We start from the raw sequence: 27066 nt of genomic DNA on the forward strand, positions 1-27066 counted from the left end.
GTAGAACATCTGACAACTAATTAGGTAAAATGGCAGCAGGTCAGTAACATGACTGGTTATAGTAAAGAGTAAAGACAGGGAGGTGTTTAAGACTGCAGGGGTAAATAGGGCAAAAATTACACAAAATTTCTCAACATCGCAAATAACTTGATTTCATATCTACGATACATAACATTAAAAGATTCAGAGAATCCAGAGAAAGTTTGGTTTCAAGAGACAAAGCCAAAAAGCAGTATTGGCTGGCTGGCTGGCTGTGATCTTTGGGCCCTCAGGCAGTGCTGCATTAAAAACAGACATAATTCTGTAGTGAAAATCACTGCCTGGGCTCAGAAACCCTTCTAAAAACAAAAATGTAAAGTAAAACTACCATGAAAAGAGGAAAATATATATAAACAGGATCCAGGAATAACATTGCTCCCTCTGGGCTTAAGCTCATTGAAGATGGAATGAGGTGCCCTGTGGTCCGATGAATAAAAATGTTAAATTCAGAAAATATTGGAAATAATTAGCTAAAGAGTAGAGGGACCATTTCAGCTTATCAGTGCACAGTTCAAAAGCCAGTATTCATGATGGTATAGGGGCACATTAGTGCACATGACATGGATGACCTGCACATCTGTGATGTTATGTGATGACTATTAATGCGCTCAACTATAAATACAGGTTTTGGAGCAACATATGCTGCTATCCAGATGACGTCTTTTTCTTGTAAGGCCTCGCTTATCTCTGCAAGACACTGCCAAACCACTTTCTTCATGTATTACAACAGTATTGCTCCATGGTAAAAGAGTCTGGGTGCTAAACTGGCCTGCCTGCAGGCCAGAGCTGTCACTCACTAAAACATTTGGTGCATTATGAAGTGAAAAATATGACAAAGGAGACCCCGAACAGTTGAGCAGCTCGTGTCACGACAGCAACTGGTCTTAGTTCCCAAATGCTCAGAGTGTTGTTAAAAGAAGACTGATGATTTAACACCGTGGTAAACACGCCGGTCCCAACTTTTTTGAAATGCGTTGCTGGCATCAAATTAAAAATGGATAAATATTTAAACCATATAAAAAACAAATTTCTCAGTGTCAACATTTGATGTGTTGACTTCATACTATTTATAATTAAATATAAGACTTACATGATTTCATTGCATCACTGCATTCATTTTTATTTACATTTTGCACAGCATCCAAAATATTTAGCTGTTAAATGTTTGTGATATTGTTAAAGTATTGATGAAAAACCTGGAACTGTTATTGTAGAGTCAACCTTAACTATTTAAAATTAAGTGGACATCTGAAGAAAAAAACATCAGCATCCTAAATTTAACCCGTGCTTGATCCTCTGATGAACTCAAGTGGAATGTTGATGGTGTGTTAGCTGCAAACCCACTTTGAATGAAGACCCAATAACTGCAGTGTTCATATCATTACTGGAACACTCTGCAGGCAAAATCATAAAAAATTTTATTCAATTTACAAAAAAGTGGTCATCATATTTGGTAAACTCAAGAACTGGTTTAGTTCACTTCAACAAAAACGTGCTGTAAGTGTTGTCAGTGTCTGTCCGACCTGTGAACCCTTTCATCTGATTACAAAAGCAAACGTTAACTAGTTAGACATCACAGTGTGGGTATCTTATGGTAGTAGAGAGTTCTGAGCAGACCGTGTTTTTTTCAGAGGCAGCCATTTGACTTATTTGATTATATGTTTTAAATGTTCCTCTTCACGGTTTCAATCCAATGCACACCACAGAAGAGTCATTATCTTAAGGCCAAAAGCTTGGAGTGAATGTTTGTCTCAAGACGGCGTGTTCATCTGTTACAGAGTTTGAGGTCACCCACAATAAAACGTCCATCAGATCATATGACAACATTAACTCAGAAATAATTACTTGTGAAGTTTCAGTAAAAGAAAAAAAAACATGAAAAGCTTTTAATATTACAATTTCCATGTACAGGGACCCATATTGAAAACATATTTCATGTCACATTGCAATTTAGTATGGTCCACCACAGTTTCCAAAGCCTCACAGGGAAAGGGGAGGGGTTGCAGATCTACTTGGAAGAAAGAAATCAAAATTCACCAGACCAGTATTTGTGTTTTGCTTCTCTCAGTTTTCAGCCACTTTGCCTCAGAACTGTTCTGAACTTCTGCCGTCATTCACTATATGTTCAAAAGTTTGTAGACACCCACTCATCCACTTCCTCTGAAATCAAGGGAACTGGCAGGGAGTGTGTCCCTCCTTTGCCGCAGTAACAGCCTCTATTCTTCTGGAAGGCCTTTACACTAGATGTGGGAACATTGCTCTGTAGATTTGATTGCATTCATCCATGATCATTAGTGAAGTCAGGCACTGATGTTGAATAATTATACCCTTAAAACGATGGCCTATCAAATGTTCTTTAGTAAAGGCACTGGGAAATGTTCTTCAGATTCATGGGGTGGCAGAAATATATATATGTAGAAGAACCCTTTTTGGTTCTATATAGAACCCTTTCACAATGCAAAGAACCCTTTAATCATGCAAATTGTTCTTTGAATGCTTATGGTTCTATATGGAACCATTTCCTTTACTAAAGAACCCCTGAAGAACCCACTCCAACTCATTCCAAATCTACTGGACTGAGCTCCATCACTTCAGTACACAGAACCACTGCTGCACAGCCCAACACTGGAGGGCTTTATACACCTTCAGCTGATGCTTAGCTTTGAGCAAGGTGACCTTAGGCTCCTGCTGCTCCAGAGTGCAATGCTTTTCTATGGAGAAGCTATGTGTGCACAGTCGAGCTCCTGTGTTAGTAGCAGGTGCACATGTTTCACTAATTAGAACTTTTGGACATACAGTGTATAAAGATAGCTAGTGAATTCTGAACTAGGCCCCTTATCATGTATGTTTGGCAAGACATTCTCTCTGGACTGAACATATCACTTCATTATACAAAGAGAGCGCAGCCGAAAACAAAAAAGACTCCATGCTGATGAAGAACAAACATCAACATCCAGAAGAAAACTATTCAGTCTAAATGCTTGGGTAGAAAACGGTTACTGATCCTCGTTGCTTGACCTTTCCAGGTATCGCCAAAACACAGCAACTGAGATGTCCCGAAGAGCTCACAAATAATGCTAGCAACATGCTAACACTACCAAAGGAAAGATCACAGCCAACAGCGTTTCCCCAAAGCTCTGAAACAACAATCCACAGCGTCACCATTCATCAGTAGGCTTTTCAGAGTTAAATACGAGGGTCAGCGTCACCAGTGTGTCTCAGGAAATCCATTCAGGTCACCCGCCATTCAGGTCATCCATTCAAGTCTGAACTCCTGTGTCTATAGTCCTCAGGCTCTGAACATTCCTCTCTTCAGTTCAGTTCAATGTTCAGTTCAATGTCCAGTCACACTATAGTTTCTTTGGATGGTCGTTTGGCACGTGCCAGTCCAGGCAGCGATGGGTTGCCCAGTGATTCTCCATGTGATTTGGGCAGCAGGAGCACCACACGCTGATTGGTCTGACGCCATTCATTGTATAGACGGCAGTGGTACCTGAGGGACACCTACAACAGAGAGACACAGCGAGAGGTTATACCTGCTCAGAGAAAGATTCATTGCTCAGGAGCAAAATCATAATACAAATCTTTCTTTCTTTCTTCTTTATTATCTCACAAGGAAATTGGTTTGCAGTCATACGACATACATCAAAGACCAATCTCAAAGAAGAAGCTGTAACAGGTTACATTTTCACTTAATCCTACTGGTTAACAAGAAGATTGCGCTCAGGATGAAACAGTTCTTTCCTTTGTTGCATCATATCTTTGGAAGTCTGTAGTGAGAGCTTTATGAAAGAAGCTGAAATTTTACATTTTGGGGATTAATCGTGTGATAAAATGATCCATTGAGCTCTGTTTAATGTGTGCCTCTGAAGTAGTTTTAATAAACACAGCTGCTGTCCTGTAACCTGGCTGCTTATTTTAACAATGCTATTAAGGAGTTTCTTGTTCCTGATGCTCAAGATATGAACTCAGCTATTGCTTAACGGTGACTCCAATTTAGTCCTAACAGGAAAACAAAGACATGGCTCGCTGGTTTAACATCAGCTAAATTAATTACTGCACAGAGATGTCTTCCCCACATAATCTTACTGTACAACACTGGCTTCTTCAACTACACAGCAAAGTAATGTTAGAATTGGCCTCAGCTAGAATCAGTAAAAAGACAGCATCCACTCTTGAGATATGGAGACAGGTTTGCTTTGCTAGCAACCTTGTCTCATTTCTATTCATTAACATCTTATTTATCTTATTTATTGTCAGTGCTGTATATTGAAAAAATAAAACAATGAAAAAGCTGCTAAACATAAATGCCAAAATACAAAAAACACAAAACAAGGCCAAAAGGGTTTAGGAGGCATGGCACATGCTGCAATTGGCAGCAAGTAGGTTATGTGCTTAAATAAATAAATAAATAAATTAATTAATAGATTAATTAAAATAAAAGTTATGTGCCACTCTACATTTCTGGGCTGATAGCAATAATCAATAATTAGAGGAATGTTTCACCAAAAACTGTAATTTACACAATTTACCCCTTATCTCAAACACAGTCAACTGGTAAAAACATGTTTGGTGTTAGAATTTTGCTTTCGTTGGTTCTGCACTGGAGATAAAAGCCTGACGTAGCTGAAAAGTAATGCAAGTCTATGTACTCTATGGACTAAATCACCATATAGAGGTGTAGTGAGTGTAATGATGAATGACTGATTAATTAATAACAAAAAAACAGCTAAAAACATAATTGTGTATATTGCACCTTTGTGAAACTCAAAAGCAAGCAACATAGTAAATATAAGCAAGAGCAACAGGAATAGTTGACAAGTTTACAGTAACATAAGACAGAAAGAATAGAAAGAAAGAAAGAATCAGAATAGAATCAGAATAGCGTAGGGAGCGTTTGTGAGCAGTGATTTAACTGTGTGTAGTTTTGCTGTACTATTTAAATGTATGGTAATGTATATAATTACATTCAAGTTCAATTTACTGTCTCTTTTGACTGGAATCTGCACTTCTGACTTTCTTCCATTTAATTTGATGTTTACAGATGACAAACGTGGCAAAAATGTAAAAGATGTTTTTAGTTTTTTTTTCCGTGAAACCAGACTGCATGCATAACGGTACATTTTCATCAAATTCAAATCAGAATAAAACATCTCTCCTACTTACGAACACAAAGGTAGTATTAATTGAAAATGTAACATCTGCACTTTCTGCAGAAAAGTCGCCAGCAGTAATGACAACAATGATTTCTAAGGGTTAAAAGCTGAGAGAGAGGAGATCACAGAGACTTTGAGGTTTCGAGCAATTACCCTAAATATGCTGCCACCCACTGGGGACAATCTGATACAGGGCAACACAAGCACATCCTAAAAAGCTCTGTCTATACTGTCTGCTTAGAGAGAAGTGAAAAACGGTTGAAAATGGAAAGCCATTCTATTCATTAGACATGCGCATACATGAAAAATGCATTCCAACAAAACTTAAAGGACCACTTTTGCTTAGACAGCATCAACCAGCATTCAGCTAACATCAGTAAATGGCTGTACTGAAGTTTGTTTATTTGCACATCAGTAAGTGTAAGTAAACAGCATCTAATTTCAGGAACATTTGGAGTTGCTGGCAGCTACATGTGTGGGAATTTCTCTCAATGGCTGCTGAGCTAGCTGTCTTTGAACATCTGACTGTAGCCTAAAACATGGGCACGGCCTAAACTTTAACATTAGGCATTTTCACAATGCGACTGCTACAGAACAATCTATTGCTTCTCAAGCCCGTATTTTAATTAGGTATTAAAGAGCCTATATTCTAGTTTTTTCCTTGTAATTTATCTTTTCCTTTTAAGTGTATTTGTGTGGTTTTGTGCTATAGAAGTGATCATGCTTAATTTTTACATTTTCCCACCATCCCTTAAACATTTATAGATCCACCAGATGTTACATCAGAGGTCATTTACATTTACAGCAGCCTGTTTAATTCTAAGAGAGATGGTCATGTAAAAACGAATTATGGCAGTTATTTGTACAAACGTCCACATAAATGGTTTAACTGGACCTTTGGTAGACAAAAATAAAAGACAATAAGATTGCTGTATGTAGGCCCTGGAACACATATTCATGTAGGTGACCTCTGTTCTGATTGGCTGACTCTTCAGTTGGAATGAGGCACACCATGTCCAAAAAGCACCAATCTCCAGCTTAGATGTTGCAGGTTAGGTCTTAAAACTTTAACAGTGTTTCTATGACACGGACGCTTTAATGGCACTGCGATCAACATTATCATCTTATTATTTATTTTCCAGTCTTGTTCTTACGTTCATTACACACAGAGCACAATGTGAGTTGTGCTACATGACAGATATACTAACCAGGGTCCAGAAGAGGTAAATGGTGAAGAGTGCTACAGTGAGAGCGATCAGGCCCACAGCCTCCAGTCTGCTAGAGAAGTGAAGGTGGTCCACAGCCCCTCGCAGACACAGCCAGCCTGAGATGGTGGCTAGCGGTGTAATGAGCAGGAAACACACCATGTCTCCAAACAGCGTACGCTTCTCCTGACGCAGCCCAGGGTTACGCAACCACTAGAGGAGAAGAAGAAATTGGGCAATGACTTTTTTTTACATTTTACATTGCTTTAACACAGAAGCTGCTGTTAATGATGACATGCTATGATGAATAAACCAGTAGAAATGATCCAAATTGCCTGGAATAAAATCTTTTTACATTAACCAACACTGAAAGTCAGTTCTTTTTCCCTGCTCCTGTAAAGTTGCCATTTTAGGGACATATGTTTTTATTTATTTATTTATTTTTGGACAAAAAAAATATATAGCTGATTTAATTATCTGTTTATCATCATGTATACAGCTAATCTGTTTACTGTCTTTTTTTCAGTTCTTACAGAAGATGCTATGCAAATAAAATGTATTCTTATTGGTAACACATTTGAAGGCCACCTACACAGAGAGTGAGTAACGTGTTTATGAAGCAACACTTCAGAATTTATGAACAGCTTATGTTGGTGTTCACTAGATGACGAAGGATGTTTCATGAACTAAGTGACATTATATTGACATAAGGGTCCTTAAACTAAAGTGATGGACATTTGTCCTGTTCATAACACTATTATGAAGCATTATTCTCATGTTGTTGCACTTATGAGACAGAAGTATAGTAAGAACACCATTTATCAGCTCGATTAAGCTAAAGTGATCATTTTCATTATTGTTTTCCTTTAGATTGTCCTGTGTCACTTCAGTTTGAGGGCATCTTTCAGATGACTGATTTGCCAGTCTCATCTAGGCATCCGCCTCCTGAGTTCTTCATAACAGTCTAATACATGTCACTTTAGTTTAAGGGTCCTTATGCCAATTTGGTGTGATTTACTTTATAAACATTTGATGTCATCTTGAGAACCCTGACGTAAGCTGTTCATAAATACTTGAGTATTGTTTTTTAAATATTTAATGCTTATGCTCGCCAGAAAGTCCCTATGTCTGTAACTTTCAAATAAAGTCTTAACATCTTTTTCTCAACCCACTTAACTTCATCTGTTACTATCCTTGCAACTATCACTCGCCACTTCATTCTTCATGAATAGAGCTGACATTGTATCTATGAGATTAAAGACATCAAATGAGAGATTATAAAACAATATCAGTGGTAATATCGACAGGTTGCTCTGTAAATGCGGGGGGTTGCAGTGGTTAGTACTCAGATACTTGATCTTATATAAAACTAATTGGTTTCCAGGCTGTACGCAAAGAGGAAGCATCAGACATTATGTTGTCAACATCATTTGAATGTGATGTATGGGGATGCAGGGTGTAATTCCATTACTGGGCACCACGTACTCTAAGATGGAGCCAGTCTGGTCTTGGCCTTAATTATATCATCGTAAAATTAGCATATTATTTTCTTCAGTAATGAGTTCCATTCCACTCTAACACAAACAGCTGCATAATACTCAGTAACCCTGATACACTGCAGGTGAAAAATTTAGAAGCAGCAATAACTTTGTACACAAAAACAAGAGCATTTTATCTGAGAAAGAGAGAACTGCAGTAATATATCGACTAAAAGTTTCACTCAATGTCTTCAGCTGTTTTACTCCTGGTGAAGTTTCTACAGAGTTTTATTGCAGCTCTAATTAGATGCGCCTGAATCTCTCATTCAGATAATCATGAAGCCCTAATGAACTGGTTTGATTTGGAATTTGCAATTAATTAAATGATGGTCAATTTAAGGGGCTGTTATCAGAAAAGAGAATGAAGGCTTTTCCTATATGTTACATTAAGATTGTATCGATTGTCAACAAACTAACTTAACACTTTAACATTCATATTTTATATGAATATAACTTAACAATAACTAGAGGTGTAACAAAACACAATTTCAAGTTTCAGCGCTAAAAATGCTCAAATATGTTCACTTATTATTAAATATTAAAATGAAATTTAATGTCTATGAATGTACATCTTAATGATTCTAATTCATTTCCATATGCTTTTACTGAGGAAAAATAACAGTTACACAGAAACATGTAAAATGTCAATTGATGAAGCACTAGAGGATGACCAACGCAGACTGCACAACATCAGATGAGCCACTGTCTCTGACCAACAAGGGAGGAGTGTCCAGCAGTGTGGACAGTGAGTGGACACAGTGTTTGAAAATGGCAGTAGCACTGCTGTCTGATCCACTCATACCAGCACAACACACCACCATGAGCTAACAAATCAAGCAGAGAAAAAGATGGGCTACAGTCTATAATTGTAGAACTACAGAGTGCACCTACATAGTAAGTGGAGCTGATAAAATAGACGATGAGCGTAGAAAAAAGGAGGTGCGTTTAATGTTATGGCTGATCAGTGTACACAGACAGATTGGTTTATAAGTGACTTCAGAAACAGACTCTTACTGTAACATATAGGAAAAGCCTCCATTCTCTTTTCTGATAACAGCCCCTTAAATTGACCATCATGTAATAACTATAATTTGAGTACAGGTGCATGAACAGCAGAAGCCCCTCCCCTCCTCCTCCCTACTTCACTCTGGCAGGATGCACCCATCTGACAGGATGCACATGATGCCAGTGCTGATAATTGACTTTGGTTTCTATAAAAGACAGCAAATAACAGACACTCAGCAACAGCAGCAAAGCTGTCAGCAACAGAGTTTTATGTTTCAGCACACTGTTTATTTTCCATGTTTTTAATGTGGTATTGAAACTGTCGTTAGTAATAATCCAGTCAGTATAGTAGTGTATCTATAAAAGTAGTAATACCTCATCATTTTGGGTTTTGTCCATGTGGTTATTGAAGAAAATTTCTTAGGATGTGGGCATGTGGGTTAATCATGAGATTAATAAAGTTAGAAGTTAAAAATAAAGCTATAAAATATTCTTTTTTATTTTACACAAGAACACTCTTACTACAGAAATCATTTTAACCACGTTTTCTAAATCTGGCTGATGTTGTCAATGCAGAAATAAGGGCTGTACAAAATTCCACTGTGGGCCATGCTCTGTCATTTGGGGTGTAATTAGCACTATGTGAATATGCAGGGATGAGTATGTGGATGCTGAATAAACAGGCTGAGCTGCTCTGCTGCACCACAGTTATGCAGTCTTGTAACTTGACACACACACACACACACACACACACACATACACATGCTAGCCCACGCTATTTGCATTACACTTTCATTACACGATCTGCCCGCTAGTCTACTCAGGCTTAATGGGAGCTTAATGAGCGTATTATCCGCTCAAATTAACAGAGTACACGTTTTATCTCTGTGTTTAAAACATTATCGTCTGTATGATAATCAGGATGTTTAGGCTACTCATTACCCAGGAAATCTGTTTGTGGTGGGCAGAATTATTCCCACATGTCAGAAAGGAAATTCTGCATCAAAACTTGCTGCGCTACTGATGCAGAAGAGCTGTCAAATCAAAAGAGATCAATACGTTTATGAGGGTCAAGCTCATTCATGAGTTATTCCTAACGTCTTCACTGATATGCTACAGTAGCTGGTGGTGCATTTCATTAGAGTTTTTTTGTCTCTCTGCTCACACAGCCATCACATTCCATCTGTGCACGACAGTCTCAAGTCACTGCACTCACACACAAATGCACACATTCAGCCTCTTATTTTATGACTCTCTCTCACACAGACTGCTTGAAATGTGAATTTTTTCATTTCGTTAAAATTCCCACATCATGGAAAAAAGACTTTTCCTTGATTTGTTAAGTAACAGAGTTTGCAGTAATATGTCCAGTCCATATGGTGTATAGATAAAAACTAAACTGCTAAAACAGCCCGTTCTGAATTCACTGTTTTGTGTGTCACAAGAACCAACTCATTTATACACATACACCTATTCAGCCTACAGCTGTTTTGACCCACCCATTCATGCTGAAGCTGAGTTTCAGCCTAACAACAAAAGCTTGTTTAAGGCCTACGAGATAAAGAAACTTTGGTAAATGGTCATTTAAAAAGTAAAAAATACAAGAAAATGGGTTCTGTAATCAACTTATAAATTTACATTTATTTGCATAATTTTAACAACCAAAAATCTAGACTTAAAGGGAATTAGAGAATTAGAATTGAAGGGCCTGTATCCCACATTTGTTGTTTTTTTTTTTTTTCTCAAGGTCACCTTATGAGGTTTATGTACCAAAAACAGCTAGAATTCATTTACATGACCATTTTCAGCCTCTCTATATCCCTTAGAACTGAATAGGCTGTTTTTGTTACTGTGCCTTTAAGACTGGTTTTGAAAAACAGTCAGAAGTGGCTGTTAAAATAAATAAAAATAAATAAAATAAAAAATAAAAATAAATAAAACCTGTCCTGTGGCTTTTTATACCCTGTATATAAAACGTGTTCAAAAGTTTCTTTAAATAGTCCTATTTAGCACCTTCATAAAAATAACTATAAAGGTCTCCTATACAGAACTCCTATTACTAAAACTCTACTGTCACTGTCACAAATATTTAAATGAATAATATAGTTTCTATCAAAAAAGAGCTTCATAAGCTTTACGCTATTACATACATACTCATTTCTAATGAGCAAACTATTTCCAATACCAGAAAAGTATATTGCAATTTGTTATGGAAAAATAGCTGATACTTTTCTCTCTCTATCCTTCCTGTCTTCTTCTTCTTCTGTGCAAAGTTTTGTTATTAAGGCTGGACTCGCGAAGCAAGAGTTTTACTATAGTGACTATACCTCCAGCAGAGGCCGTGCTTTGCGCTGAACGCTGAACTGGAAGTGGCAGAGCTCGCAGAAGCTGGTACTAGAGGCTGACAGCCAGTGCTCCAGGCAGCTGCGGTGGATGGTGCCCAGCGTCCCTGCACACTCACATGGGGACAGCAGTTCCTCCTGCCCGCCGCCATCGTGACAGATCCTGCACATGGGTCGCTCCACTAGAGGACTGGAGGGAAAAGAAGAGCAGATGCTTTACACCTCTCATATTCAAATTGAAACACAAATATTAAAGCAATTATTTAATAGTTCAAACTATTTTCTCCTTATCACAAATGTAGTTAATCAGCCAGGACACGTTTGGTGTCTGAAATTTGCTTCGGCTAGTACACGGCTAGTGCAGCTAACAAGCAAAGGAAGCTTAACGCAATTAGCCAATTAGCATTATGCAAACTGCATGCCTAATGATTACATAATCAAACTCTGCTGAGGTGTTAAGTAATCTCAAATAGACTTGCTTATGTGTTTTCTGACACTGTAATCTATAAAACGTGTAGACAAAATTAGGCTTTAAATTGGCCACTAATTACAGTTTTCAGCTATGTGATCTACTTATAACACCACGGCTATGATTTGGTTGCAAGACACAGCTGTGATGTTATTTCACAATAACACACTTTCTCTCGTGTGCTATTGCTTTTATACAACAGCTTTTATATAACAGTTAAATACATAAAGTAAGAAATTAATAAATTGGGCTGTGAACATGGCATTTAATATGTTTTAATGTTCCTTCCGCCAAATTATAGTTCCTTAACAAGCAGCTTGCTGCCACATCACAGCAACGAGCTCCGCTCACTCACTGCACAGCCGGCAGTTCATTCTCAGTTTTTGACACTAAATTCCAAAACTGTCATCACCGCTGAGCTTTTTTATTTTTTATTGCGGCAGTTTTATGGCTCAGTCTGATTTGGTCAGACTCTGAAGATCAGACTGCATGTCTGGCGAATGGTATTCGGTTCATGGCTCGCTGATTCCAGGTTGTTTAGGCTTTCTTCTGTTACAGCTGCCAAATGAAAAGATGCTCAGTGGTAATGACAGTTTTGGAATTTAATGTAGTCTCCTCAGAGTTTGATCAAATCAGCTTTGGGTCAAATGTGTTCTTAAAAATATCCATTTTTTGTTTGTGGCAAAGTAAGAAGTAAAAAATTTCAAATGGCTTGAGCATCTGCTACCGCTGTCAAACGCGTTGCTTAGTAACGGCGTCTTAGCAGAGTAATAGTGTTTGTGAAAAACTCGTGATGTTATGGCAAAATATCAGCATGATTAGAACGCCTCTCAATCAGCTTACGTGGCTGGAATTAACTGAAGTATAATACTTAACATTGCAATGTTCCATTTGAATGATTATTTTTTTACAGTTACTTTTAAGCCCATATATCAGCTGTATTAGTCTTGTAAATCCAGGACAAAACAAGAAGCACACTTAGACACCAAACATGTCTTGGCTGACTGGTGTAATTAGATTTTTCTCTTTAAATGGTTTAGAGTTTATAATGTAATGCTGAAATGCTTTTTAAAAGACCCCTATCCTAGATTTTTCTTGCACTTTATGTGTTGCCAAGAGGTGCACCCATAACAATTGTGTGGTTAAATCAAAAACAACTAATTTATTTTTACAAGACCAGTTTCCAGACCCTCTTTATGCTTTTTTTTTTGTTATTAGTGCTTTTAAGACTCTCATATGTAAATGAGCTCTGTTCTGACTGGCTGCTCTGTATTGTGCCTTGCTCAAAAAGCAGTGCAAGCAATACACTCCTTATAACTGCAGCATGAATGGGTAGATCTAAATTGCTTTAGATTGGATAGACAGATGCATGTGCATGTGTTGTTTTTTGTGACATCATAAAACAATAATAATGACCTATTCATATATTTTTTTTGGTTCTGTAAGTTTAAAGTTCATGTCAGTGAGTTTTCTTGGTGATGAAATGAAATTATGAATACTCATTTACACTTTTGGTTGTTATTGCTTTGGATGTATCATGTAAAGGAGATTTGTGCTTTAATTTACTATATGCACGCTCAACTCCGATTAATCAATTTCCTATACGACATTTAATCTTCTTAGATTAGGTTTAGTTGTCAAGCTCAGTGTTTTGATAAACAGTGGGCATTTTAGAAAATATATCTGGAATGTCATGAACAACAGGACTGTCTGAAGATGACTACAGGGACCGTTATTCTGTACCAAAACAATGTTTCAAGACAAACTGAAATGAAGAAAAAAAAAAACAACAACAGTGTATTAGATACTGCAGTGCAAAACAAGATAATCCCCCTCCAGGCTGAAACGACAAATGTGTGATTCACAAATCCTTCAGTATTACATATAAAAGGAATGCTCATTATTGTATGCTGCTATTATTTGAAAAAAAAATCAATATCTACAACAAAACATTTGTTGTAAATTTTATCTTCAAAGGACAGATTCCATGGGCAAATGTAACAAAGCTCTATGCTGAAAAGAAAAAATGGCACAGTAAAGATAAAAATACTGTATTTATTACCCCAGCATGTGCTTAATGTTACTAATAACTGACTTTTTAGGTTAATGAAGGTTAAAAAAAGTTCAGAGAATGTTACTGTAAGTATTCACCACCAATTTGACCATAACTAGCTGGGCTGACCATTAGGAGCCAACAATTCTACTATTGATTTCACCATAAAACTGGTAACACCTACACACGTTCGTCATGACAGATTGCATACTGCACAAGCATGCAACAATGTTTTTTCAGCATTAATTCAGCATGAATGGACAGCGTATGTTTATAATTGCAAGAAGACAAAATGTTTTATGAAGTAAATGACATCATATTGACATACAGGTCTTTGTTCTAGTGACAGACACTTGTTCCATTTAGAGGCCTAGATAAGAATGCCATTTTATCAGTACTACGAAAGATGTCCTTAAATCTTAACTGATGCAGGAAAATTTACAGGAAAATATGAGAGCATCAAAATGTTTTAGAAAACTGATATCTGGTTTCCTTAAACAGGCTTTTGCCTTACATGTTCCATTACTTGACAACAATAACATTTCCTTCTTAAAACATCTTGTTATCTTGTGAATACTGACATAACCTGTTCACAAATGCAATACTTGCATGTGTCATGAGGTCCGTACTTACGTAGCCCTCATGAAACCTGAAGGAGGTGAAGAGCAACAGCTCACAGGTTCATTTATAAAAACAGACTGTGAACATGACATTTGAACAAAAACAGGAATATTTTTCTCTCCTTATGAAGGATTTTGTTTGATCATGTCCTGCTGAAAGTCATTTCTACAGAGAAGTTAAATGTCTTCGACTCCTTTCTCACCACAATAGAACAGCCAATTAAGTCTTATTGCATGAATCTCACCAATTAAAATAAATGAAGCCTATCAATCCAACCGCTGTCATATTTAGTGCTTATATGAGACTTATAATTACAAAGTTGCAGAATGACAAACATGTCAGCCCTGTCCACTGACATGAGGGTGTGTCTGCTGACACCGACTAGATTTTCAGAGCTGGAGGAGCGTGGAAATGGGCCGCTGGCTCTTTCTCCGCACGAGCGCAGCTGTGACAGCTGTCGCCTGGCTAAAGCAGTCTTTTGTGAGGAGGAGCATGGTGGGGGTTGGAGGGGGGTTGGGGTGTCCGGGCCTGGTCTTTGACACACAGAGCAGCCTCAAAGCTGTCACACACACACTAATCAAAGTGCTAAATTTAGAGCTTGCATGGGGGCTTCCTGAGAGCTCACTTGTTGGGCTTCCATGGTCACACATTTCACAGCTTTGAATGCACAAATTGCCTGGAGCTTGATCTACACTAGAACAGTCTATTTTACTCAAGAGCAAAACCACAAGAGGTCAATTTCTTTCTAAAAAGAACAAATTACTGAACTTGGTCAGCTTTTATCAATAGTTCTTTAATAGAACTGCTTCAAATTTGCCCTCAGGGATAATAAAGTGCATCAATGCACCCACCCATCCATCCATCCACCCTTTCATCAGTCCCTCTATTTAACCATCCATCCATCTACTCAGCCATCCATCCATCCATCCATCCTTTCATCAACCCCTCTATTTAACAATCCATCCATCCACCCAGCCATGCATCAATCCACCACTTATATGGCTTATATCCAATGTCAAAGACCTTATGAGCTGGCTTGTTATATATGGACTAGTCTTGGATAAAATTGCAATAGTTGCAGTTCTTACAGTTTTCACAATTTCATGACTCCACTGTACCAAAACAGTAACTTTTCAGAATAACAGAAAACCACTCGCACACACTATTTTAGTACTATAATTTACAGAACTTTCTGCGTTGTACTTCATACCTCTGTTTGGCAAATGCTACATTGTTCAAAAATGGTCCATCCTTTTGCTTGCAGTACTGCGGCTCCTCGTTCGCTGGACTGGTGTCAGGGTCCATTGCTTTTCCTGGCAGGGCGGGATCAGAGCAATCCAGATTCCCGATTGGAGCAGACTCCTGTCCATCAGAGCTCCTCAAAAGTGTAGCGTCCGAGTGATCCATCAACACTTCAGGTAACTGATTGCAGCAGCTGGTTGTCATGGCAGCAGACGATGAGATGATGTCGGGTGTGCTTATAGGGCATTTCCCATCTGGATCAAAGGAGAGATGTGAGACATGATAGGGGTCATACACAGTAGGAGGACAGCTTTGAATGGTGGCTTTCTACTGCACTAAAATAGTTAAGATTTACTGGTTTGGCTGACATATTATACTGGAAAAAACATATTGTATGTTGATCTCACATCTATTTATAATTTGCTAATAGAGGCAGACATGTCACAAAGACATAGAAGACATACAAAGTTCAATGTTCACTACTGCATAGATACATTTCAGGTTTGATTACAGTTTAGATTTGAATGCAATTAAGGTATTGACAGGATTAAAGAATAAAGTAGTAAACAAAACCAAAACTGACAGTTCATCAAACACATTTCCTTGTTTTAGCACTTGCATACAAAACCAAGTCAAAAGCCTAAAGTGCATCTGTAGATAACAGCATGTACTTCTGTGCCATACAGTTCACACAATGCTAATTACTGTGATGAGCCTCCCCTTATTTTAGCTACAGTAGCCTCATAGTTTTAGTGCAGAACAGTCAGAGCTCCCACCATAACTTAAACTTTATGCCCGAAAGTTTGTAAACATCTGCTCCTCTTTATTAATACTGAATTTGGCATTAATAAGGACTTTGTCCCTTTGCTTCAGTTTCAGCCTCTACATGTCTGAGAAAGCTTTCCACTAGACTTCGGAAAATTGCTTGGATATTGATTAGTTCTGGATCACAAATGCCACTTCAGCTCATCCCACAGATATTAGATGGAGCTCCCAGTTCTGCTGCTACACACACACAGTGCTGGGGGGTTTTATGTCCCTCCAGCTAAATTAGCTTTAGGTATGGTGACTGCAACACATCCCATTCAATTGGCAATGCTTTTCTATGAAGATTATACAAGCTGTAGGTGCACAATTGAATGCCTGTGTCAGCAATAACGGCACCTTAAAGTAGGTGAATTTACTAATTAGAAGGGGCATCAGGATACGGTTGGACATACAGTCAAATGAAAAAGTCTGGTCAGTCCTGATCAAATGACAAGTGGTATTGATTTTCTGAGGGAAATAAGTAAACATCCTCTACACAGAACACCTCTGCACATTTTAATGCTCAATTACTGTTTATTTGCTGAATCTGAATCAGGAAAATCTGCCCAGTATTTCCAGTATGATAAAGTCAGCAAAGAAATGGAAACTATGCACTAAAATGTGCAGAGAAATAGCATTTTTAAGTTGAGTGTCACTGAGTGTACATATCTCTGAGTCCCTTCTTGGTCCTATGTCAGGGTGGCACTGCTGATCCCTTGGCTGTAGTCACAACTGCCACAAGGACATAAAACCCAAATGTATGGGTTCAGCTGACAGTAAAGTTAAAACAGACACTTATGACTATTTTTTCCAGCACTGGAACCACTATATTCAGTTAACAGTTTCATTACAGGAACCAAAACCAGCAGCTATGCCATTTGGAATAAGAAAGGCCATTCCTGTATTATCTTCAGGCCTCAGGGTGACATCTGAGCAACAATCAGAACCCACTGCATTTATTTACACCCAGAATGCAGCTGAGAAACAGGTCTCCAAGTAAGACACTAAATAAACAGGGATCACAATATTTCCGTTGTGGTCAGTCCACTGACAATGTCTCTATTGTGACCACACTTGATCAGGGAAGGCAAAAGACATCTCCTTAAACTTCCCCAGGCATGGGGAGAGAATGAGGTCAGCAGTGAGTCAGTGAGCTGCACTGTTGTGAGCTCACAGTGCAAAACAGAAGCTCAGTGCTAACTCTGTGCTTTGCTCCGATTCTCCCCAACATGCATGCATTTACACAGAGCCATCTTTCAGCTCAGTGAATAATAGGGTGGCTAATATTCCAACACCAAAACTGAACTTCTGTCCTTTAAAAGTATTTGAATGCATTTAAAACAGTAAGTTTTTTGTGATTGTTTGGGGTCTTCTGGCTAAATTTTGTTAATTTTCCAAGTAAAAAAAAAACTTTACAGGAAACTGAATGTTTTAGTGCACAATTACTATTTGTTTAGTGAATTTAACATAAAACATACAAGGAAAAATAAAACATAAAATGTGGCACATTTTTGAGCACATTTTATGTTTCAATTTTTATTTTTCCAATATGTTAAACTCAGAAATTGAGTACTAAAAATGCAAAAAAATGCCATAGTATAGAGGATATGTTAATTTTTTTTACTTAGAAAATCCTTAAGAGATTACAGTTATTAAATGATAAAAACAACCCCGTATTAGGCCTAGTGCCATAGACCTAAACAATGTGCACATCCTCCCCTCCCCACTCTATTTTTTCCTCTGCTCCTTGATTTTCCCCCCTTCTATTTAGCATCAAACCATCATTGTTGCAAGAAAACCTTGTATCTTCAAAAGAACAACTTCTTTTCTTAACTTTAACTTTATGTATGTTAATACAACACAATTTTATTACAAATCTTTTAGACAAATTCTATTAGTGTATTCCTCATGAAATGTTCACATAATGTACTTTCAAAGTTGTGTAAAAATGAAAAAGGAAAATGACAGTGATAGAGTGCACAATTCATGTAAGTAATTTTAAAAAAAGCTTGGTATCAGTAATTTTACATAAGGAATGTTTCTCAAAAGGAAACATTCTGATCTTTTTTCAACCTTAAAATGGTTCTTTAAGGGTTTTTTTTGTAATGTCTGTTTTGATACTGCTGTCAGTAATTTACAGAAATAGAATCTAAATTCACAAAAAAATTGTGTGTGTTCATTTTAATGGTTGATACTTTTATTATTATGGTAAAATACTGTGGGTGAAATAACTAGTTGAACTAGAAAATGTGACTACTGTGGAATTACAGTATTTCTAAGAAACTAATTTTACTGTTTTTACCCTTATTGAGAAAATAAAACTTTAAATATTTAATTTACTGTTAAAAGTTTTTTTCTAGCACTTCTACACCTATTTTCATTTACAGCTTTACAGTGGAAAACCTGCTATATTTGATTCTTTAAAGCACGCCGAGGTAGAGTCGAGGTAGTATTGATACTTCAGTATTGTTTTAGCCATTCCTAGTGAGGAAGTACCAATTCCTTCTAATGCAGAACACTAGCATGCCAAGGTCTCTTTCAGTAATACAGTGTCTGTTTCACAATACCCAAGGCCGGGTCGGGTGTGGGTAAAAATAACAGAGTCAGAGCTGGGGGGAAGCAGGATTGTCACAAGGACAGGAAAGAGTTGTCACTCAGCAGCGCATGACTGTACACACAGCAGGTGGGGCCTTCCTGACAAACTGCTGTACAATGAAACGTGTTCCACTGCAACTCCCACACGGTATAGGAGTCAAAATCTATCAAGTTTAAATTCTAGATCTTGCAGTCTAATGAATGACAATAGAACGAGTTATTTATCTGTAAGCAGCAGCTGTCAGTAGCTTGCAAACGTGCTTCCTCTAGCCCACCCTGCATTACTGCTGATAGGGTCCAGTTGGCACAATGTGTAAACAAATTGATTGGAAAACCTGGAGAAAGTGTTAAAACCGGGCAGACAGTGCTTTAACATGTAGCGGCAGGAGCTGATATTAACAGACATGAACAATACAATACATTATGTTCTCATATCTTAATTTCAACCCCATAAGAATAACACACACACACACACACACACACACACACACACACACACACACATATATATATATATATATATATATATATATATATATATATATAGTCTTTACATTGTGTGCAAATGTATTAAATTATTAAAGAATGGCCCAAAATGACTTATAAAAACTCTGGTTCCATTGACTTAAACTAGAAGTAAAGTAGGTTTTTCCTTTTCCTGTAAAGTTATAATTTTGGAGACAGAAGGTTTTCTTCCAACAGCAGTAATGTGTCTACATACATACATAGATAGATAGATAGACAGATAGATAGATAGATAGATAGATAGATAGATAGATACACACACACACACACACACACACACACACACACACACTGTCTATGTCTACCTTCACACAAATATAAATTCGATTGACATCCCATTCTTAAGCCATAGCGTTCAATATGATGTCGGCCCACGTTTTGCAGCTGTAACAGCTTCAACTCTTCTGAAAAAAGGCTTTCCACAAGGTTTAAGAGTGTGTTGATGGGAATTTTTGACGATTCTTCCAGAGGTGTATTTGTGAGGTTAGACACTGATGTTGGATGAGAAGGCCACAGCCTCCACTGTAATTCATCGAAGGTCTGGACTCTGTGCAGGCCAGTCAAGTTCTTCCACACCAAACTCGCTCACCCATGTCTTTATGGACCTTGCTTTGTGCACTTGTGCACAGTCATGTTGGAACAGGAAGGGACCATCCCAAAACTGTTCCCACAAAGTTGGGAGCATGAAATTGTCCAAAATCTCTTGGTCTGCTGAAGCATTAAGAGTTCCTTTCACTGGAACTAAGGGGCCGAGCCCAACTCCTGAAAAACAACCCCACACCATAATCCCCCCTCCACCAAACTTTACACTTGGCACAATGCAGTCAGACAAATACTGTTCTCCTGGCAACCGCCAAACTCAGAGAAGCGTGATTCATCACTCCAGAGAACACGTCTCCACTGCTCTAGAGTCCAGTGGTGGTGCTTTACACCACTGCATTCGACACTTTGCATTGTACTTGGTGCTGTAAGGCTTGGATGCAACTGCTCGGCCATGGAAACCCATTCCATGAAGTTCTCTGCGCTGATATTGAGCTAATCTGAAGGCCAAATGAAGTTTGGAGGTCTGTAACGAAGAAAAGTTGCCGACCTCTGCTCACTATGTGCCTCAGCTGATCCCGCTCTGTCATTTTACGTGGCCTACTACTTCGTGACTGAGTGGCTGTCATTCCCTATCACTTCCAATTTGCTATAATACCACTGACAGTTGACTGTGGAATATTTAGTAGCAAGAAAATTTCACAACTGGACACCTTTGCACAGGTGGCATCCTATCACAGTACCATGCTGGAATTCACTGAGCTCCTAAGAGCATCTGCATGCCTTGGTGCTTGGTTTTATACACCTGTGGCCGTGGATGTGATTGGAACACCTGAATTCAATGATTTGGATGGGTGAGTGAATACTTTTGGCAATATAGTGTAAATACATATATGTATATATATATATATATATATATATATATATATATTTATATATATATATATATATATATATATATATATATATATATATATATATATATATATATGTATATATATATATATATATTTATTTATATTATAAGCGATATATGGAAGCAATTGGGAGCGACAGCAAGTCAGCCACAAAGTGGTAGGCCACATAAAATGACAGAGCAGGCTCAGCAGATGCTGAGGCGTATAGTGCGCAAAGGTCGTCAACTTTCTGCAAATTTAATCACTACAGACCTCCAAACCTCATGTGGCCTTCAGATTAGCTCAAGAACTGCGCGTAGAGTTTCATGGAATGGGTTTCCATGGCTGACTTACAGTGCTATACAAAACTTACACTGAACTTCCTGCCCCTAATGTTGTCATGCATATATTTGGTGACAATTTAAAGGCTGCCTATATAGGGACCTCCTAACACATGCATAAGCCCTGAATAAAATGTTTTACGAAGTAAGTGGCATTGTATTCACATAAAGGTCCTTAAACTAAAGTGATGTGTACGTTCTGTTTATAACACTGTTATGAAGAACCATTCCCAAGTAACAGAAGTAACAAAGGCACAATTAAATAAATCAGTTCTATGTTTCTACTTTAGATACAACATGGAAATACAATTTCTATTATAATTTTTTATTATAACTCAAAATAGAAATACTTCTGATACTTAAGTATACATTAAAATCCAGTAATTTTCTATATTTGTACTTGAGTAGAGAACCTCTACTGGAGCATTTTATTTCTACTTTTACTCAAGTACAGGATTTTCGTGGAAAATGTATAGTCATGCAAGTGAGAAAATATATATATATAAAAAAAAAATCACTTAAGTTTGAGGGCATCCAAATTATGGAAGGACATGAGCATTTATCAAATTAAACAATGTATTTGTATGTTTGCATTTAAATTTCCGAATGTTAACCTTAAAAATTCAAATTCAATAATGTGATTTTAATTTGTCATTTGGTATACTAGTACTGACAGTTCATGTACACCAAGGTTTAGATGCTTTATGAATAGCTTTATTTAAATTAAAATATATTTCCAGAGCTGCATATTTACGCATGAGATTCTGCAATAATTGTGTCAAAATCATAAATGTCATGTAATTTATTTATATAATATATGCATTTTCACTCTATAATAATACATTTAAACTGCTTTATGAAAGAGAAGATCAAACAAAATCAAATAAAAATGTAAATAGTAAACAGCACCTCTCCTCTTTGCAATAACCTTTTCTCACCTACTGCACTTGATCTGTGGCAACATGCCTCTGAAAATGATTTCACTAGATTGCATTTTCATTTTCATAGTCTTCCTAACCTGTCAATCATCCCATAAGGGAGGGGGCAAGAGCACGCTCAGTGGCAAAGGCTTTAACTGAAAACATGCCTTTTAAATGGAAAAGTAAGTCAACTCTTTGTAAGTTTGTGATATTGTTATAAGATTATAAACTCCTTAAATCTTAAGGACCTGTATTTAGATCCACACATAAATATTATATACATATAATTTTAGATCCACACATAAATACATATTACTTTCAGATTTGGTACCAGAGTTGAGAAAAGTTGCTTAAATCCACAATCAAGTAAGGGTATTGCTATTTTGGTGTCTTGGGTGTATTCTAGCAAAAAAAAAAAACCTGAGCATAAATAGTGAAGTAGCAAGTCAAAACTAATGAAGTACTGAGTGGAACTGCAGTGTAATGTTTTAGTATATTAAGCATCTATCAGCATAGAAAACAAAGCTGGTTCTTTTTGGTTTAAAATAAAATGAAAAAAGGCTCTAGAGTGAGAGGTTTGAGCAAGAGGTACAGATGTTGTCCTCATAAAGAAACTGAACCCAAACAGGAAACTAAATGTTAATGACTCACTATTTCTCACAAATATATTTTAGAAGTCAAAATGGCAATTACGAAAGCACAATCCATAAAAATTTGACTTAAGTAAAAATGAACCTCATTCATGAAATTTATTTTAAGTAATTACATAGTTATATGTCATATAGTCATATAGTTTTATGCTAACTGAACATTTAACCTAGGCTTCAAAGTGTTAAGCATTATTTGTATATTTGTAATTATTTGCATCTGTCATTACAAATTCTTGCAATTCTGTCAGTAAAACAGCTTTAAACAACAGTTCAGTACTTAGCATTAAGCACTGAAGTGGCAGCATGATGAGAAAAAACTATGAGCATCTGTGTCAGGTGTGTTTACTTAGTCTCATGTAGACGTAATCACATGGACAGCAGCCACATTTCTACAAAGCTAGAGATTAAGTGCAAATGCACAAGCAGATGAGTGACAGAATGAGTTTCTGTTTCTGACTAAAAGCAGCTAAAAAGAGCAGGAGAGGGAGAGAGATAGAGAGAGTGAGGAAGAAAAGATCAAGAGAAAGAGAGTGACGGAGTGGAAGACTGTCTGCCTCAGATAAGATGCTTAGCCTGCTATGATAAACAGGGAGGGAGTTCTACTGAAGCTCCATGCCCTTAGACTATTCCGTCACTCACTCACACACACACACACACACACACACACACACACACACACACACACACACACACACACACACACTGCTCCACTTTCACACCCACACACGTAAAAGCTGACACTGCAAAAACAGGTCCTCTGGCGCTGTGGGGAGATTTGACCCTGTCCAATCAAACCCATTTACTGCATAATTCAGGCTTCACTAATTGAACAGAGGCTGTTGGTATCATTAGTATGTCCACAGGGCTCATTAGTATGTCCACAGATACAAAGACACAAATAGCAGACGTGGGCACAGAGTTTGAACTAAATCCAATGTATTTAATCCAATTGTATCGCATCCAAGAACCTGGAACCAAGAAAGAAAGGGTCTTGGGGTAAAAGCAATTAGTATTATTAATACATATTACAATATAAATTAGTGCACTTCAATACAAATACACAATACTTTTCAAAGTTTTAACAATATAAAACCAATTGGTTTCAGATAAATGTATGACATTATTTCAGTATACTATTCCCATGCGATTTCTTTCTTTTATTATATTCACCCCTTTGTCTCTTAAATGTAGTCTCTGCCAGCTCCACCTGCTAGTTAGATCACCCCCAATCACATGATGCTACCAAGCTGGGAGGGTGAAGGCTAACACATTCTTCCTCCAAGACCAATGAAACACCATCATGCCCTAGGAAGGTTCCTAACGCAGTGTCGCAATACAACTCAACATGCTTGGAGGAGAACACAAGGAGAATGTGTACACTGGCTAGCACTGCAGAGTATTGGTCAGAGGGAGGACTCACCACAGACAAAACTAATCATTTCCAGAATGATGAAGAAAGCTGCAGAAGCTTCTAAAAATGACTGACAATGCCATTTAACAGAATGAGGTTATTTATATCTAGAATAATTCATATTTAGAATCTACAAAACAATGTACATTGATTATTTAGAGTGTGTAATAACCATAAATCATTGCAGTTTTCCACACATGGACTATACTTGCCCCTAAGTATACTGACATCCACCCAAGTGTTTTTTGTCTAATTTGAACAATTTCTAAAGTATTTTATATATTTTAATATTTTTAAATTCCAAATCATACGTCTCATTTTAGTATCTAATGAAGCCAAATGGATACCTTTTGGCGTCTAGTTTATAAGAATTAAATCTATATTTAGAATTAAATATAACAAGTGATTCCAAACTTTTGAATGTTATTGTATATCACCGTATAATCTTACATTACTGTAAGTTCATGTGGACCTCATTTGGGTGGAATCACATAAACATTCAGGTCAAAGAAGTTGGTAAAAAATTGGAAGTACAGACTTGAAAGTGTTGACGCAAACTATAAATGGGAGGAAATTACCATTACCATGCAATTCATTATACAATTACATTTAAAACATATGTAATGGAAACAGCCATAATAACTCTAGATTTCTATGTGTTAAAGAGGTTGTAACATGAAAAATGGATTTTAATGAAGTAAGTTAACTTTGTTAAAGTTTGTATGCCCACAGATTTGCCCTACAGCTGTTTAATCATTCATTCACAAGTTACAAGGAGCATTTCGGTGTACAATATAGACAGCCAATACAGCACAATACAGGCAGCCAATCACAAATGATATGTAAAAATGAATTATGACTGTTTTGGTACACAAACCCACACACATTATCAGTGGACCACAAGCAAAAACACAAGAAAGATGTAAGACACAGGCCCTTTAAGATAATAACAAACCTGCAGTGGTGAAGATCACAGTAGTAATGGTTGCACAAGAAACCGTCATGTGTGTGACAGTGTGTATGGTTGGGTGCGAGGAGGCCTGCCAGTGTGCATCCTCGGTCGGGGGTGTAAAGCTGTTGGGATGCCAGGGCCGCATGCCTGTCACAGCTGTGAACTCCAGAGGGCCAGCTGGCCAGCCGGAGCTCATCTAGTTCAGGCTTCTCTCTTTTCATCTATTCACTGAGCGTTTGCCTGTGGGCAGCTCATAAAAGCCGGGGCAAAGGAATAAGCTGCCAACTCCAAGCACGTCTGTGAAATATCTGGGTGTTTAGCAGAACTTATCTGACCTCAGCCAAAGATAAGGGTGGACAATGTGGCAGAGCCTCTATAAACAACCAGCTGTGTATGGTAACTGCATAAACCACATAGTAATAAGTAACAGACTGGATCTCAACTCATTATACTGCATTTTTTAATATATTTTTTAACCACTGGCTTGAATTTTGGGGCAGCATGGTGGCGTGGTGGGTAGCGCTGTTGCCTCACAGCAAGGAGGGCCTGGGTTCGATTCCCCAGCCGGGTGACCGGGGTCCTCTCTGTGTGGAGTTTGCATGTTCTCCCCATGTCTGCGTGGGTTTCTTCCGGGTTCTTCGGTTTCCTCCCGCAGTCCAAAGACATGCTGTCAGGCCACTTGGACGTGCTAAATTGCCCCTAGGTGTGAGTGTGTGAGTGACTGTCTGTCTGCCCTGCGATGGACTGGCGACCTGTCCAGGGTGTATCCTGCCTTTCGCCCGAAGACTGGGATAGGCTCCAGCACCCCCCCCGCGACCCTGACGGAGAAGCGGCTTAGACAATGGATGGATGGTTTGAATTTTTTCTCTTTTCTTTTGTAAAAAGATTATTTTTGCTATTTTTTTCCTGCAGGTTGTCTAGTGGCCATTCTGCTGTCAGAATAGAAATTGACTCAGATATTTTTAGACAATATAATATCATCTATCAGATTAACTAGGACATTGTTGGCTCCTGTGTGTGAAATGTTGTGACTGTGTTGAGCTGCTAGTGAGAAATGAGAGGTGAGAACTTCCAGCAACTCTCCACGGCTGTGCCAAGATAAGCACACACCACAATTTCAGCTTTCCTATTTAAAAGCTGTTTAAACACTATTTTTAAATATCATTTAAACACAATAAAAACAGTTTATTAAATGTTTGCTTGCTTGCTCATATGTTACAAAGACAAAAAATAATTGTACTTAAACTTTATCATATAATTAATCCATAAGTTGGCTCAGTTATTTACTGTTCTTCATTTTATTTTACTTTATACAGTTTTCAAGGGTTACAGAATTTGAGCTTCAACCACAAAACCTTGCCTGATCATATACATAACTCTGTCTGGTCTCTTATACAGTTTTTGTTACTGTGTTCATTAAACCTTTGGCAGAATGATGAGAAAATTCAACCTAACAATCACAAATAATATCACAAAGACTCCATCACTGCCCCCCATAGACATTACATACAAACTCACACATCCAAATTAGCACACCTGGGATTCCATGGCAACAGCCTAGCAACACCTAAGCATCCACCTGAGATACCATACCATCTGCCTAGCAACACTTTAGCAACCACCTTCATGACACCAGCTTTATTAAGGCAACTTAAAGTTTATTCATGAATTATTACTCCGCTTACCCATTTTGTCTGTTCCAGCTTCTCAAACCTCCAAAATACCAAAAATCATAATACATATTGTGTATGATGAATGT

General features: G+C 37.7%; 1 protein-coding gene across 1 annotated transcript in view; it reads right to left on the reverse strand.

The window, feature by feature from the left end:
* Window positions 1–2509: 2509 nt before the first annotated feature.
* The window catches only part of marchf3 (E3 ubiquitin-protein ligase MARCHF3), a 35463-nt gene continuing 10906 nt past the window's right edge, over window positions 2510–27066 (reverse strand). The window contains exons 2-5 of the mRNA XM_017692502.2: window positions 15639–15924; window positions 11271–11475; window positions 6404–6613; window positions 2510–3543 (exon numbers count right to left, since the gene is read on the reverse strand). Coding sequence (XP_017547991.1) covers window positions 3385–3543; window positions 6404–6613; window positions 11271–11475; window positions 15639–15874 — 810 coding nt within the window. The 5' untranslated portion in view covers window positions 15875–15924 and the 3' untranslated portion in view covers window positions 2510–3384. The remainder of the gene's footprint in view (window positions 3544–6403; window positions 6614–11270; window positions 11476–15638; window positions 15925–27066) is intronic.

Source organism: Pygocentrus nattereri, chromosome 18 (genome assembly GCF_015220715.1).
Source record: "Pygocentrus nattereri isolate fPygNat1 chromosome 18, fPygNat1.pri, whole genome shotgun sequence".
Classification (NCBI taxonomy): Eukaryota; Metazoa; Chordata; class Actinopteri; order Characiformes; family Serrasalmidae; genus Pygocentrus; species Pygocentrus nattereri.